At 44.1% G+C, this 16700-nt stretch overlaps 4 protein-coding genes across 4 annotated transcripts; 2 read left to right on the top strand and 2 right to left on the bottom strand.

The window, feature by feature from the left end:
• Positions 1-385: 385 nt before the first annotated feature.
• Positions 386-1704, top strand: O0I10_000464 (uncharacterized protein; the record flags this gene model as incomplete). Its single annotated transcript, XM_058480574.1, has 6 exons — positions 386-960; positions 1025-1100; positions 1155-1333; positions 1401-1460; positions 1524-1552; positions 1610-1704. 6 exons carry the CDS (start codon positions 386-388, stop codon positions 1702-1704), a joined length of 1014 nt encoding a protein of 337 aa, XP_058349097.1.
• Positions 1705-2192: 488 nt separating this feature from the next.
• Positions 2193-5789, bottom strand: O0I10_000463 (uncharacterized protein; the record flags this gene model as incomplete). Its single annotated transcript, XM_058480573.1, has 11 exons — positions 2193-2371; positions 2429-4414; positions 4473-4569; positions 4633-4675; positions 4739-4874; positions 4931-4976; positions 5032-5130; positions 5192-5254; positions 5313-5532; positions 5603-5694; positions 5757-5789. 11 exons carry the CDS (start codon positions 5787-5789, stop codon positions 2193-2195), a joined length of 2994 nt encoding a protein of 997 aa, XP_058349096.1.
• A 1578-nt stretch (positions 5790-7367) lies between these two features.
• O0I10_000462 (uncharacterized protein) lies at positions 7368-9532 on the bottom strand (the record flags this gene model as incomplete). Its single annotated transcript, XM_058480572.1, has 4 exons — positions 7368-8335; positions 8392-8570; positions 8661-8994; positions 9172-9532. 4 exons carry the CDS (start codon positions 9530-9532, stop codon positions 7368-7370), a joined length of 1842 nt encoding a protein of 613 aa, XP_058349095.1.
• Positions 9533-14466: 4934 nt separating this feature from the next.
• O0I10_000461 (uncharacterized protein) lies at positions 14467-14724 on the top strand (the record flags this gene model as incomplete). Its single annotated transcript, XM_058480571.1, has 1 exon — positions 14467-14724. One exon carries the CDS (start codon positions 14467-14469, stop codon positions 14722-14724), a length of 258 nt encoding a protein of 85 aa, XP_058349094.1.
• Between the last annotated feature and the right edge of the window lie 1976 nt (positions 14725-16700).

Raw genomic sequence — 16700 nt, 5'->3', positions numbered from 1 at the left:
TGGTATAAAGAATCCTGAAAAGGTCATCAACGTAATAGCATAGCGTGTATAAAGGGATCGAATACTTGATGTAAATAAAGACCAACTACTCGATTGATTGTCATGTCCATTTTGGATACAATGAATGTGTAAGTATACTTGAATCAAAACGATGAAAATGGGCTATATACATAGCTGCATGCAAAATGCACATTGATCATTGCGTCGTATGTGTACATGTCCACACAACGAACGAACAGCCTTGTTTGATTGGATTTGATTCTTTTGAGTGTGTGGGTGTGGGTGTGTGGATGTGTGTCAATCAAAGAATAGTGGCTTCGCGTGTCAGATTTAATTTCCTAGCTTTGGGCTCAACGCGTGGAACAAATCTTCTTTTCTCTTTCACATGGATCATCCACGCGGCTCTTCGCCACCTCCACCACCACCACCACCACAGACGATGTCTTCTTATCCAAGTGAATATAGTCGTCGTTCGCCACCACCTCCACCACCTCCACCAGGTTATGGTTATCGTTCAGGAGGAAGACCTTTTAGTTCACGTCCTTCGTCATCTCGATCTCCACCACCTCCACCTCCACCACCTGCACCTCGACGATCAGCCAATGACCGTTATTATGAAAGAGACTATTATTATCGTAGCAGATCACCTGTAGCAGCAGCAGCAGCACATCCACATGCAACACGTTATTCGTCTCCACCACCACCTCCACCTCCACCAAGATATGCATCGCCACCTCGACGACGTGGTGATGATAATGATGCTCCTACATCGAGATCACGTTCACCCGATAGACGTAGCAGCAGATATCGTGATGACTATCCACCTCCTTCTTCATCCTCATCCTCTCGTTATGATCGCCGCTATTATGATCGTTATGATGATTCTCGTCGATACGACCGGTATGATGATCGACGCTATCCTCGCTCATCATTGCCAAGAAGACCACGAAGAATGGACCGGTAACAAGATCAATTCTATTTTACAAACTCATATATATGTATGCTCATGCAACATGTTATTTAGTGGTTCATCCAGAGATCGTGAAGAGTCAACCACGCTGTTTGTTGGTAATCTTCCTTATGACTATATGGAACGAGAGGTATGTTGTATAACATTGAGTTTGTCATACACGAATTAATCATCTTGTGAGTAGGTGGCTTCCATGTTTGAACGCTATGGAAAAGTGAACAAGGTCACAGTCCCTGTGGACTCAGCTACTCAAAGAAACAAAGGATTTGCATTCGTTGAATTCGATCAACGACGTGAAGCCGAGGATGCTTTTGAAAGATTGGACAAATTCAGTGTCGAAGGCAGGCGACTCAAGTTGGATTGGTAAATGGGTTTTTATCGCGAGAGAGAGAAAAGTTGCGGGGTATACTTATATAGATTTATCTTGTAGGGATATTGGGTTGAAAAAGAAGGATGAATATCGTGGTCGTCGTTTCCAGGATCGAGGAAGGTATGCTTTGTTTATCTTTGGATGAGTGTATCCATTCAACTCACCACCCAAATGTTATCTTAGATTGCCACCTCCTCGTTCTCCTGATCGCTGTAAGTATAAATGAAAGCGTATCTTCTCATATCAGCATACTCATCCAATTATTATAGATGCAAGTCCACCACCACCTCCCCCTCCTTTATCATCACCTCCACCAAGATCACGTGAATACAGACGAGACTCCCGAGATCTTTATCGTCGATGAAAGAAAAAAAAGAGAGAGCATTTACAGGCTACAGCGCAACCAAAATACAACACTCGCAACACATTTGTTGAAGCAGTTCTTGGATATAAGGAACGGCTATCAGGATTTAGTCGGTTATATTGTGGATCTATATGTATATAATGCACGAGGATAAAAGATGATGGTGATCATGATGATGGAGGAGAACAGCAGCAACCCGTCGCTAGATAATGTACCAAGACGATGGAGATGGATGATGAATGGAAAGACACACACCCACAGACACAGACTCAGACACACACACACACACACATCCACTACTAGCAGAGACGCGAATACAAAATGAGGAGGAAAATCTTATTGATTACAAAAGGAGGAGAAGAGAGGAAAAGAGAGAGAGGAGAAGAAAGAGAGATAAAAATGAATGATCAACAGGTAAGCGTAAACACACACATACAACTATAGATGAGAACTAGGATACGTATAAAAGTGATAATAAATCAATATGGTTATTGCTGCAATGCTTCCATGTAATTGCCTGGGATCAAAGCACGTGTTCTCCTTGAAGGATCAAGTAATTCAGCTTCCCACCATCCATCAGGTTGTTTGTGAATCACTGCAAATGTATCACCCGCTTTGAATGACATTTCAGTCTCAATCTTGGCTTCATAACCCCATAAGGCACGCACTATAAAATGATGTCAATCTTCCCTTTCAAGTGTGTATATGTAAACCTCTTTCTTACCATAGCCAAGGATAGGCATTCCATCCGATAATCGGTTACCACGCATCGAAGATCGATTTTCTTGCGGCGGGGGTAATGGTGATTGCTGTGGTTGTCTCTTTTCGCTTTGCGACGTTGGCATCTTTGGCACTTCAGGAACATTCTCATCTTCTTTACCACGCTTTTTGCCGAAAATCGCTAATGAAAAACGACCTCCACTCTTTTCTTTGGTATTTTGACTCTGAGATGGTTTTGGTTGAGGTGCTTGTTGTTGTTGTTGCTGCTGTTGAGGAGGAGGAGGATAGGATGCTTGCGGTGGTGGTACAACATTGTAGGGTTGTGTTTGTGATGGTGGTTGCTGTTGTTGCATTGAAGAAGAAGATGTTGGTATCATATAATCATCACCGGGAACAGGAGTCAAATGTTGTCTACTTTCAGGGCGAGGACCATTAACACTGTTTTGTCGACCAAGGCCACCTGTAGAATAGTAATCAGAGCGTGGTTCTGGAGGAGCCATCGATAATTGTTGTTGTTGCTGTTGCTGCTGTTGCCATGGTGCTGCACGAATCCCCGCTTGTTGTTGTTCTGCTGTAGCTGACAAATCGGTGGGTGTAGGTGATGAAGCATGACGTTGAAGTTGAGCACGCACAGTCTCAAGTGCTTGATGAGCAGCACCAGCAGCAGCTGAAGGTTGAGGAGGTTGACCCATTGATGTATCAATTTTCAATTCGGGTGGTGTTGTTCCATGCATGCCTACTACAGCAAGGGTTGGAATGGTGCTTTGACGATCATAAATGCGTGCATTTTGTGTCCGTACAGGTAATTGTTGTGGTCGACGTATCGATGAAATCATCCATTTCTCTTCTCTTGGCTTAGGTCGTACCAAAGGTGGAAACTCATCCTCACTCTCCTCTTCATCCTCTCCTGGGGTTGGGATATTTTGAAGCTTGGGTTGTGGTGGTGATGGTGCCATTTTGGCTGGTGAAGGCGCACGCATATCAGTAACATGATTCTCAGGCGATTTTGCAGTAGCTGATTCAGTGGAGGAAGGTCGTTTGGGTCCATCATAAGATGGATTGGGTATAGGCTTGAAACGAAGATTATTGCTATTGTTGCTTTTGTCTGAAATGTCGCTGCCGTTACGTGTTGGTTTTGACATGGATGGTGATATAGCACGTTCTACTGAAGACGAAGGACGAGAATTGTTCATATCTTGGGGATATTGTTGAGGTGAAGTCACCATAGGTTCACGAGGGGCAGGAGTCTCTGTCGGCGTCGAAATAGAAGTTGTCATAGGAGGTGCATTATTATGCAAAGGCGATGTCGTAGGTGAAGCATTATTGTGCGCTATGGGTGGTGGTGACATTGTACGTGCTATGATAGGTGCTTCAGGTGCTGCTGCAGATGATGATGCCTTGTCGGTTGGCTTTTCCTTGATGCATAATGAATCAACATCGACATCATGGCCCACGCCATCAAGCATACTCTCAATCTCTTTGAATGCAAATGACATTGTATCTGGTTGTTGTTGTTGTTGTTGACGTTGATCACGTGATTGAACACTTGCTCGTTTTCCAGAGTGATGATCCTCCTCCAAAGGTTGTGCGTATTCAACAAATTCAAATCCATGGAGTGAGTCGAGGGCAGATTCACGATTGTGCGCGTAAGATGATAATGATGTTGATCCACGTTTGCTTTCATCCTCATGCATGCTCATTGTAGGAATAGTGCCATACGTTTGCTGTGGTGGTTCTCGTACTTGGGAATCAGAAAGTGGACGTCCAACTGATTTATGGTCATTTTGTTCACGTGAGACTGGATCATCTGAATAGGCTCTCGTGGGTGGCGGTTTGCTTGTATCAACAATATCAGTGGCGGTTGCATTTGATGGTGGATTCGGCAACGCTGAAGGCACAGGTGGTAGAGACATGGTTGGTGGCGGTGGCTGTGGACCTCGATCGGTGACACCATTAGAGATATTCATTGGATCTTCATAGGACATCATAGCTAAGTTATAGGGTAAGAAAGATTGCACATTATGACACCCTTGTATACATTGCTTTACCTGTGACCTTTGATCCTGTTCCATACTTGTCAATAAAACTCTTGATATCCTTATCCACGTCTGTCAATTCCAATGCCGAGCGAATCCTTTCACAGCACTATAATCCGTATACGAATGAATGACCCATTCGGTTGTATGTATCAAGATGATGATATCTTACCTGATCATCCACGATATAAACGCTTGACATCATATTTGCAAATCTGAATTAAAAATGCTCGTTAGTACCATCCATCCACTATTGTCCTTGATATCCTTATACTTACGCCCACAAGCTACTTCGAATGAAGTTGATCCGAGACTCTTCTAATTCCTGGTATACATCGCAAGTGCTCTGCCAATCCGATATCCATTTTTGGGTCACGTCGTTAAGCACATCCACTGCTCGCTTGTACTCGCTTTCTGTAAATAGGTTAGTCTCGTGATGTATCAGGCGTACAAGAGATGGGTGACATTACCTGCGGCAATAACAAGCTTCTTTTGCTCCTCAATTTCCTCTTCAACCTAGTATTCATGATATGAATAAACCAAATGTCTTGATCCTAAACTTGTCAATTACCTGATGCACCTCATCCGGTGATAATTCTTGATGACGTTCAGTGATATACTTCTCCATGCCTGTAAGCTTAGTGGATTCGGCCATGTAAAGATCCCTTGTCTATGAATGTATTATGTATATCAATTAGCCCATGATAAAACAAGCAATCGTTGTCAATTACCCGCATCACGTTTGCATAATGCATCGATCTCAGCTGTTTAGAGTTCTCTACTTGCTGTGATTGCTAATGCCAAGCCCATCAGCCTCTTGTACAATGCTCTTTGATATTCTCAACAACTTACCGCTTTGCGTTTTTCACTCTGGTCGTTGGTAAACCCATCCAATGGTGCCTGAAGATGTTGGCGTAACTGGTTGGCTAGATCCACATGGGCTCTGGCTGTGATCTCAATGGCACTCGGTATATGCGATACACTCTCGGCTAAGGTGCCCTGTTCAGCACGACCCACTTCCATTTGTGATAACTTGAGTAGTCGTTCGCCATAGTCTTCTTCGATTTGTGCCCTGAATACATGCATATCAGTCAAGCCCCCTTTCAACACGTGCAATAGAAGCAAGATGGGGGACGCATTACCTGATCTCATAGAGTTTTCTGATCTCATCGCATGTTTGCTTGGAAAGCTCCAACTTGTCGGCTATAACATCGACCCCCCGGTCATCGTCATCCTAGTTTCAGGGGGACGTCTCATTAGCACATGGCGTTCATTGGCATTGAGAAGGGGGCATACCCAGAATGAATTGGCAAACCGTGTACCCGTCATTGTAAACGGTTATATGAAAACGAAAAGAGGAAAAGAGCCAAGATCCAAATAGAGGCACACACACACACGGTAGAACAAGAAAGGCCACAGCTAAAAATAGGTTACGTCGATCCTCCAGAAAACTGAGTTTGATACCTCTTTTAATAAAAGTGGTCGCCCTTATCAACAATAAACATACATCACATACAACATCATCCTGTGTCTATATATGCAGTGGATTATAAAGCTTATGTTATGAAAATTATGCGTGTCGTTGAGGAAACGTGGTAGGTAAACATGGAATGTTGGGGAATGAGAGGTTAATGATAATATACTTTAGTGCCAACCAGATCATCTAATACAATTAACCTTCTTTTGTCGGAACCCGTAGCCAAGACGGCGTTCATTATCATATCCTTTCAAAAGATGTTCCACCACCCATGTTGTCTCTTGCATACACAAAGTGAGTGCTTCATTGACAGGCTGTGTCTTGTGTTGCTTTACAACAATGAAATGGTGGTGATGATGCATGATCCAAAACTAATGACTTTGAAACAGGTCCAATAATATCCCAGCAAAGCTGCGAGAGGTCAAGTGCTTTATCATCAATGTTGGTCAACAAACCATCCAAATAATGTACATTTGACATGCAACGTGGTCAATATTTCGTATGTGGCGTCATCCAGGGTTACACGCATGATACGCTTATTTCCATCTTCATCCTATATAGGTTAACGCGTCCAACCAGGTTTATCACCTTGAATCTGTAATCATCCCCATGTTCTTTTATGCACATGTCAAAGTCAACCAACCTATTGTATTGTATCAACAAGTGTGACAAGTGTACGGGGGGGTCACTGGCACACAAATTTGCTTCTCCTGGCAAGATTCTCACGTGACTTTGGCCTCATCTCCCATCATCTTCTATGCTCTCATGAAGTATTTTGTTGTCCCCATTGCATCAAATAGCTTTATACCAATACAGAATCGTAGCTTAGCTACCAATAGATCTATAAAGACATGTCGTCGGATCATCATACACCGAATAAAGCACGTCCTTGTTCTCATATTAGCACTCTTAGCAGTAAAGTCATGCCTCCTTGTAATACAATGAAAATCTTCTTTGTCATCGAAACAAAGAGTCTATTATCACGGAGAGATTATTCCACCAGGATGTATAATCGTAATGCTTACTATGTATACTAGGCTTAACAAGCTACTGGTATCATTCTATAATGATCAAACGGCAATCGCTATCAGTGATCACGCATTCCATTGGGTGCAGAGCTTACCACCGTTTTCATACATGGCAAGTGCTAGATTCCATTTCCCACTCACTGATCCACACATCCCATTGCGGTGTGAAAGGCGTAACCATGGAAACCCGCAATTCCAGAGTGAGGAAAGCAAAATCCAATGCATGCTTTGTGTTACAGCAGCCACACTCTGTGCATGGTTACACCACCGAACAAGGGAGCAACACGCGTATGCTCTATACAAGTCTTGGCTAGCTCGTTGTTTAATATTGAAAAAGGGAAATTTATACACGTAGTAATGGGGCTTAGTCGTTACAAGGGGCGGGGAAGAGAAGATGAACGATTAAGTGTTGAGCAAAAAGAATGCCATCATCACAATGGCCACAAAGGCATGATGAGGTTTCGGGTGCATGATACTCATCGCATTATTGCCCGTTGATGACGAACCACCACCAGGTGTTGTGCTACCCTGTTGAGATTGGTGATCCGAAATTTGGCCACTCGCATCCATGTATCGGCCTTGAGTGTATGCTGGTAATGGCGGCAGATCGTCGTTATCTTGGAATTGAAGCTGTTGACACGTTGCCGCTGATCTTGCCTTGATGAATTCCAGTATGCCTGTTTGGCCATTGGTTGTCGTGTTCATGTTGCTTTCAAAATCTTGGATCGTAAAGTTAGATTTAGCTCCAGGTGATCGAGGTTGTAATTGGCGATCCCAAGCCATATCCTCATGTAGCATAGCAGTCCATGCTTGAAGCCGTGGTTCCATCACTGAAGGCTTAAAGAATCGCTTGATAACCGTTTTTAAGATCGTCTCGAATTCATTCTTCCAATGGGGTGATGCAAGAAGCTTGTTAACAAGTGGACGTGTTGAATTGGGTCGTGCATATTGTTGGTATGGCACGGTCATTAACTTTTCATCAGGCGAATTGTTACCAAACGTCTCATCAAAATCATAGGTGATAACGGTCCATTGCTTTGTTTGGAGATCTTGATTCATGTAGCTGTTGCTTGCTTGATACCATAGACCATCCCATGATGCACCAAGAAAACTGAATGCAAGGTGGATAAGGGTATGTTGTGGATTCATGAGCTTGTTCCAAGCGTCGTCATTGGAATTACCATCGATGGCAGCCAAATCACGCATAAAGCCAATCAAAGGCACAATGGAATTATTCTTTTGAATGGTCTTGTCCTCGCCCTTATCTTCAAGCTTGTATAGATCTTCAGGGTATAATGATATGTCATCACCAAGGTATTGGAGATTGCCCTCTTGTTGCTCGCTAAGGCTGTTAAGCTTGATCGTTTCGCCTAAAAAGTGACATCATTAGTGCACCATTCTTGTATAAGCATTGACATCCATTTACCTGTAGAGGTACTCCTCCAATCACCGGCATGCAAAACATTGTCAATAAAGTGAGTTGAAGCGTCATCGATCATGACATACAAGCCGAATGGCTGATCATTAATAAACAAGCGCACCCAACTTGCTGACAAGGTTGCACCACCAGCCGCTGCGAGACAATCCATAAACAGCTTTTCCCTCCTAACGAATACAAATCAAGAAATTTCACTATAATTAGTATTTGAACACACACACTCACACAGGTGATGATGGCCATTTTTTTGTACTCACGCCATGGTCATATCGGTTTCTTCGGCACGAAGTTTCACAACTGTACGACCATAAAGCAAATCCTTTGTGGTTTTGTTTGGGTCTGCAAACTTGTCAAACTCGAGCTTGTAGCTTTGCTTGGCAAAATCCTTTGTGGATTGACCGCTTGTGGAAAAGCCTGCACCCCCTGTAAAGACATGGACCTCGTTGCTTGCAATGTAATGCACCTCGTCGACCTTGATATCCTTGACATCGGCTTTGGGATTGGCAAGCATGGCATCCAAACCAGTGATATTGGCGATCTTGAGTACAACGGTGGCCACTTCATTGGATCGGTTCATTCCCGTAAAGAGTGCTATCATCACACCGAGGAATCGTTAGCGCTTTTGGTAATGCAATGTTGTTGATTTTTGCCAAGCAACAAAACATAAACAGAGTTTGCCCTGCGCCATCATCCATCACAAAGATTTTCTGTCGCACACACAAACATACCCATCTCATTGCTCAATGGGGGCGGGGGAGAATTACTTACTTGGATAGATCGGATTGAAAGCTTGAGGCAGATCGGGCACGTCGTACACGGTTTGAGATCGACCAAAGAATTCGTTCCCTGTCGATTGAACACCTTGCTTGAGTTTCCGTTGGGTGGGTTCAGGTTGATTTTTTTGGCCATCCACGAGCACATATTGATAGCTGTCGCTTGAAGGAGCAGTGCCAGTATAGAGGTACGATGATTGTTGGCTACGTGAAAGTGGATGATTTTGACCACCAACAGACACCGCCACGGATTGTGAGCCTTGTGGAAATGCAACCACTGAATATTGGACGTCTGCAGCACCTATAGTGGTGATAGCACATCCACCTAATGCTAGCAATAATGGGGTGATCAACATGTATGTAAAGAGAAGGGACGCCTAAGGAAGCAAGAGATGGAGCAATGTAAGAGGAAAAAGAGAGAAGGAAAGAGATGTCAAGGTAAAAAAGTAGTCCTTGGAAAAGGCAGCCTGCTCTTGTCTAATTTATACTCACGCACCAGCACCACCACATCTTTCATTCAAGTGATCGTTGCTGACCGCGCGTGAGGTGGCGTGCAAAAATGGGTTGCGCAATAGTGGTGTAGCATCAATAAGCATGTGTCTGATTGACTGGATATGGTTCCTTGAGAAACATCTTTCTTCAAAAGATGATGCTGCATTATCCAAAACGAGCATATTTTCTCCTCCTTTACTTTCAACACTACTCCTTGGATGATAGAGAATCGTATCTTCCTCATTTTCCTTTTACATTTCATCTTCAATTGGTCCCACGCTTGACGCTGCTTATTATGTAATGCCACAACACACGCCGATCCTTCATTATTATTGATAACCACTTCTTTGGATGGACTTGTGCTGTTACACCCTGCGATAAATATAACGGATGAAAATGTCGATCATGGAAACGGCTGAGCCGCATTCCATACTCAGCGTGCGTTTCGGATCCCAGGGACTAGGTCTCCTGCAGTAAATGGTGCTGCACAATCATGCAGTAGGGAAGCCGTGTGTCGCATGTTGAAAACAGGTTTACCATTACCATTTGAAAAGAATTCATTTACGAGCACTAGCAATCACGCTTGTTTCCTTGTATCTTTGATGGGGTGCAGTAATAGTAATTATAGCAACACTTGGTACCGATAGCAGTATGAATAGCGAGGTTTTGGTGTTGGGTTCCAAGTCCAAGAGTGAGTTTACAGCCTTGTCAACATGTGGAGTAGCCCAAATTTATTATCACGAACATACATAATAGCCGTATGCATATCATGGGCGATGAATAATAGTAATTCTTGTACTTCTTTGAGGAGGTGGTCGAGCCTGGCCAGGTGAGAGCGAGATTTTGAGGAGTAAGAAGTGCTGCTGCATATTGTGATAACAGCACCACCAAATCCTTTCTCATCTTCAAGGACGAGGACATGCATTTTGCTCGCCAATATTGAGTTGTAAGCCATACCAATGCCTCATTCATTTGAGTCGTTAGAGATTGGACCATGTTGGATTGTCGTAAATCAAAGCTGGTGTAACGAAGTAATGGGGCTCGGAGAAGCTCTATTGACGGGATGGAGCGAAGATCCGTAAACAAAGGCGATCTCACATGATCTACACACCCCATATTCCACAGCCCCATTCGTGTCCCACCATGTGTAAAAAAAGACTCACATCGACAAGCATTGGAACATGCACTCTTGTAAGCTCCCGAGATGGCGCTACATACATGATGCTTTCTCCCCTTGAGTAAGTACAGTGTGAATGACAAGATGGATGTATGATTCAAACGTTTTGTCACAAATCTGTGTGCTCTGGGCTTGCTGAACAAGGTTAAAAGTGAGATGTAACGGTTACATTGGAGTAAAGTTGGGTTTGGATGATTGCTACTACCACCAGTGATCGCCCACCCATATACCGGACACTGCTGCTGCTGCTGCTGCTGCTGCAAGATGCAATAACGTTAATAGGAGCAATTTTAACAACCCTGGTTTTCCCATGCCCCGTTTTTTCTTTCGCTTTACCTCCATCCCCCTTTCCAAACTTACCATGTTATCGATGGAACGGTAGGTAATGCCATGTTTAGTTACACAAACCATCTTCGCGTGTGTCAAATAGTGGACCAAGGCGTTTTGTCAATATGGATTGGTATGCTTTTGCCGGGATCCCAGGTCCAGGGAATGTATAAGCTAGCGTATCAAAGTTTTCTGAATGATGGGCCATGACCCCAATTCCTATTTAGTGCTTGAGGATCATCATGTTGGTTATGGTGCTTCACTTTACATTCATGTAGACAACGAGTGCATACGTAAAATAGATCCGTTTGTTATCTACGATGATGACGCGATTGATTTATTAGAAGTGTACGTGTATCTACTATGATGATGATAATGTGTAGGGAAGTGACTTGGACATCTGAATGAGCAACTGCTAAAATGGGTCGGCCCAAGTGGGCAAGTTTATCTGGCTGATGGCTCCGCGATTTGACACAAACGCTTCCCCTTCTCTCTTTTCAATCCACACACCCTGTCATTCACTCAAGGCATCAAGGCATGTACAGAAATGAGCTCTTGTTGGTGATGCAAGTCCAGAAAGAACGTAGTATGCGGCTGTAGCCAAGGCTCTTCTTGTTCGTTGCTATGCTACTCCACGCTTGGTGTCAACAGGTACATTCAGAGACCAACGTTGCAGCCGAATTGGTTCCATTGACGCGTCAGCTTGTATAGAGGGCAAGTTTGGTCTTAATACGTGGGCTGGTTTGGCGTTTTGTTTCGGCTCAACTACACTACACCATGGTTTTCGGTTTCCAGTAACCAACAACAACGGGTCTTTGTGTATATGGAAAAGGCAAGTACAATGAAACAAACAATGAAAAGGGTGTTTATTGTGCGTGTGCGCTAATAATGAATTGAATAGGTTTCTTTGGTCAGGCAATGCAACTTGGGGCATCATCATCATCTCTTTGGGTTCAAGTCTCAGCCTGTATCAAGTGGCAGTTGCGTCGCTCTGCACTAGCCAAGTGTGCTGGAAAAGCTTCTTGGAACGCGTCCAGGGCTCTATAGGCCTGCGTTGAGTTGATGGGTCGATGACGATGGGTTGTTGGAAGAGCATGGTCACCGTGTTGAGGTAAAAGGGGATTTGCAACAGCTTGTGAATGTGTTTAACCAACACGCTCTTCTCGTGATAGACTCGTTCTTTCCCTTGAGGATTTCTTTTCATGAGGTGGGAAAATGATTGGAAGGATTGGGGATCATTCTTTCTTTGGAGAGGATGAATGAGGACAACTATGAGCCTGGACTCTACGTAAGTGATATCCTTCCTTGCCATGGATCGAACTGGCCTTGCGTGATTCGTGCAGTGCCTTCTCAAGAACAAGGGATCGCCCGACTTTGCTCGTATGGTGGTGATTTGGTTTGTGAATTCCTTCGGATTTGCTTTCTTCCTTGGAGAGGATCACCTAACGGTATACCAAATCGCCATCATTCCCGGTATCAGATGGTCTAACTTGCCTGCTTTCTTATTTGTAGAGACGGCAATTACGATGATTACCACATTCACAACAATGACAATGATGACGACGATCACCCCATCTACAACAATGACAATGATAACGACAACGAGATTCAAAAGGAAGCCTGCAAGATCCCGTTCTTTTCAACTAGTGTATTTTTGGATGTTGGTGCGACGGATGAGATTGAGGACTGGCGACGAGTACGAGTAGGAATGATGACGGAGGACGACTACGACGATGGTGGTGGCAATGTACAGTACATAGCAAGATAGCTAGATGAAATAAAGCATTGTTTATTTATTACACGCTTGTTGGAGGTTGCTAGCTTGTGGATTACATACTATTGCTTCGAAGATGGAATAATAAAGGTGGTCCGGTTAAGAAGTACATGGCTTTTGTGATACAATAAGGAGGAGTGGGAAGTGGGATGAGCTTGAGAAGAGAAAAAGTGAAAAGATCCCTCCATTGAGTTTCAGGATGAGTGACCCATTCAATATGTATACGCATCTTTTTTTACATATACAAATTGGTTTATGCAGCCTCCTTCGACCTTCTCCTACATGGTGCGATACATACCTTGACACACTCATGGTTGGATGCTGTTTTACTTACGTACCTTCACAAAAGGCAATCATCATCATCATCCATTTGTGTAGCAACCTGTCAAGGACGCGTTTGTGTAACCACGTGCGGTTTCACTCAGCTCTTCATCTTTCCGTTAATGCAGCCGACACCATCCACTAGGAAAAAAGCAACTCCATCATGCTTACAGCATAGGTAAAACATAAAGACGCTCGTATCTCCAAACTTTACAATGAAACGTGGCTTTTATTAGAGCAATGTGCTCGGCTTGGCCAACAGCACCTGTGCAAGCCATGTTCAATGTCGCAAACAGCCCAAAAAATATTTTTTGGTCGTCGAAAAAGTTTCAAGAAGTCGACCCCTGGATCCAGTTTGGCTGGTGGCGACATTGCGAAATCTGGGATTAGCCACGACAACTTGAACTGGCACACAAGGTGTAGTTGGCCAAGCCGAGCACATTGCTCTATTCAAAACCCCAATGTTTTATTTAAAGCTTGGAGATACAGGCACCTTTATGTTTGTAAGCGTGATGCCATAAGGAGAAGTGGTCTTTGTTTAATGTAAAGTAGTATGGCTATAATAGAGCAAAAGATTCAGAAGGACCTCTTTTTTGCACCCCGCTAAAAAGTCAGGACTTCAGGGACAATGCATGACAGGTACGCAACCTCACTTTTATGTCATACATTGGCAGCCAATAGCCACTTTTGTGCATTCCCAACTTTTGCATTCTGTCATTGTAGGTGGACGATGCTCCTGCTCTAGACATTCATTTCCATGATTAAAGTAGGTTGATCCCGAGCTGATTTGGGTTGAGTTACGTTTCCACACAAGAGTCATGCCGGTTGAGTTGATGCACGAGCGTGTTTATGTCCAGAGTGATAATTCTTTGACCGCAGCTCAGTCAAATCAGCTCGGATCAACCTTACTTAATCAAGGAAATGAATGTCTGGAGCAGGCATCGTTCCCATGCAGTGGATCTCGCAACAATGATGATTGATAAAAGTGGCCGTTAGCTAGCAATACATGCCTGTTCCTAGATGATCCATAAAGTAATTATACATTGACCCTTTCATTCATGCAAACGTAGCTGTGTTACAACACGACCCTCTGCATCTTTTGCTCTGCCAGGTTCCACCACTTACAATGAACAAGACCACTCTTCATATAGCATCACACTTACAAACATAAAGGTGCTTCCGTATTCTAAACTTTAGCAATGGGAAACGTGGGGTTTTTATTACAGCACAAGCTCGGCTTGGCCAACAGCACCTCTTGGCTCAAGTTTCACGTTCAATGTCGCAATCAGCCCAAAAATATTTTGGTCGTCGTTGTCGAAGATGTCGACCCGAGGTCGGCCCCATGTCTTCCGCGAATTCAATCAAATCGCCTGGATAAGGAAACAGGTAATCAATTCAGTACACCACCTTTATCTTATGCGAGAGCTGCTCGCGTTCAACGTCCCACTCGTATCTGAGCATCTTGACTGCTAATGCACTTGACAAAACCACCCGATCTCATTGTGTGGAAAGCTGGTGGATCCTGCCTTCGTGCCCGAGTTTGTTTTTGACTTCACTTCTCGCACCGAAAACCGTTCAACACTTCTTCGTCACGGGTGAAAGCTATCCCGATAACTGGGTGTGGTGCATCGCACTCAGATCATTCACGCCGTATTGCTGAGCTATTCATTGATGATTCATCCTTGTACGAAAAAGCCCGCAAAAATGGTCTTCTTTCTGATGAACCTCGTATCTTACCCACTGGCCTTTATCGGAAAACGCCTCACATCATCAACATTCGTCTCAGCAACCTGCCATTCACATCTAGGGAAAACGTCCAGCAGATGGTATTCGACAAGCACTGCACCCTTTGGTAAGATTCTAGATCATGGTATTCTTCGTGACCAGGACCCCACTTGTTTATGGGACATGGTTACGCAACATTAAACGTTTCAGCCTCACCTGATTTCCCTCCCACTCACACACACGATTTGCTGGCCCCAACCTGCCGACTTCTTTTAAGTATGGGCTGAAATGCCATTACATTGTCTACACTGTCACGTCGTTCCGGTCACTCTATTTCATCATGTCCTAAGTCATCCAAGTCGCAATCGTCTTTGCTGGTCATGTGGTCAACCAGGCCATCGTGCAGCAAAATGTTCTTATCATCGCACCCCAACGCCAACCAATAACAAAGAACCACACGTGCCACCATCGCTCCATCGCCCACACTTTCATCGCCCACAGCCACGACTCTGATGTTTCAATGCATTCTTGATGACCTTTCCAATCGTGGAAGCTCACAACGACCAGCTTATTGTCGACTTTATCCCACCAGCTCAATACTGACCCCAACGCCAAACCTATCACCGATCGCCAACGCAGACTACTTAACCGCCTGTTCCCCTATTTCCGACGAAGCAAGAACCATTACTGAAACACTGACCAGCGTATTCATGACAGACTTTATGCTACACTTCGCCAAGGGGAAAGCGTTCCCTTTCTTGCCTTCTTTTGCATCGGAAAGTGTCTCTTCTTCGAGCTCGCAATGATCCGGTTTGATCTATTTCTCTCAGTTAACTTTTACTTTCACATTGCTGTATCATCTTTGGGGTATCACTCCTCGACATACTCCCAATAAAAATCGAGGCAAATCAAGCCTCCTATAACGAAGAGGTCGACCCCCAGATCCAGTTTGGCTGGTGGCGATGATTTGCGAAATTCGATTGCGAAGTCGGATCGTGAAATTGGCACCCGGCGTGCAGCGCTGGCCGCCGAGCCCATTGCTCTAAGAAAACCCCACGTTTCATTGTAAAATTTGAGATGGCAGGTCGAGAGGTTTTCGTAAGGAGTGCCATAAGAAGAGTGGTCTTTGTTCAGCCAACAAAGTCAGTGGATCCTGGCAGAGCAGCATGCAGAGGGAACTGAGTTTGGTGGGGGACCCGCCATTTACATGGATTCAGGATGGAAGGATGATACTATATACTGCTGGACAAAGCTGTACATAGACGCATATTACTTTCACAATAGCTACTGTTGTCCACTCTATGACATGTGAGCGATTCTCCTGCTTCAGACATTCATTTCCATGATTGGATTATGTTGATCCGAGTTGATTTGGCTGAGATACAGCCAAAGAGGGATTTTCACATCAATCCACACATCTAACCATGCTCTATAAGCTGCTCAATCCAGTAACCTTGTATGAGCGTAGCTCAGCCAAATCAACTCGATCAACATAATCCGGACCCTATGGAAATGAATGTCTGAAGCAGGAGAATCGCTCACATGTCATAGAGTGGACAACAGTGGCTATTGTGAAGAAATGGCTGTTAGATCGCAATGTACGGGCTTTTGTCAACAGTATATAGTATCATCCTTCCATCCTTCCAGTCATGTAAAGTAGCTGAGTTACACAAATAGGTCCCCAGATCTTTTGCCTGCCAGGGTCCAC

Source organism: Lichtheimia ornata (assembly GCF_029851405.1).
Source record: "Lichtheimia ornata isolate CBS 291.66 chromosome Unknown scaffold00001, whole genome shotgun sequence".
Lineage (NCBI taxonomy): Eukaryota > Fungi > Mucoromycota > Mucoromycetes > Mucorales > Lichtheimiaceae > Lichtheimia > Lichtheimia ornata.
Note: the sequence above shows the minus strand (reverse complement) of the source record. Positions and strands in the feature narration are given on the sequence as shown.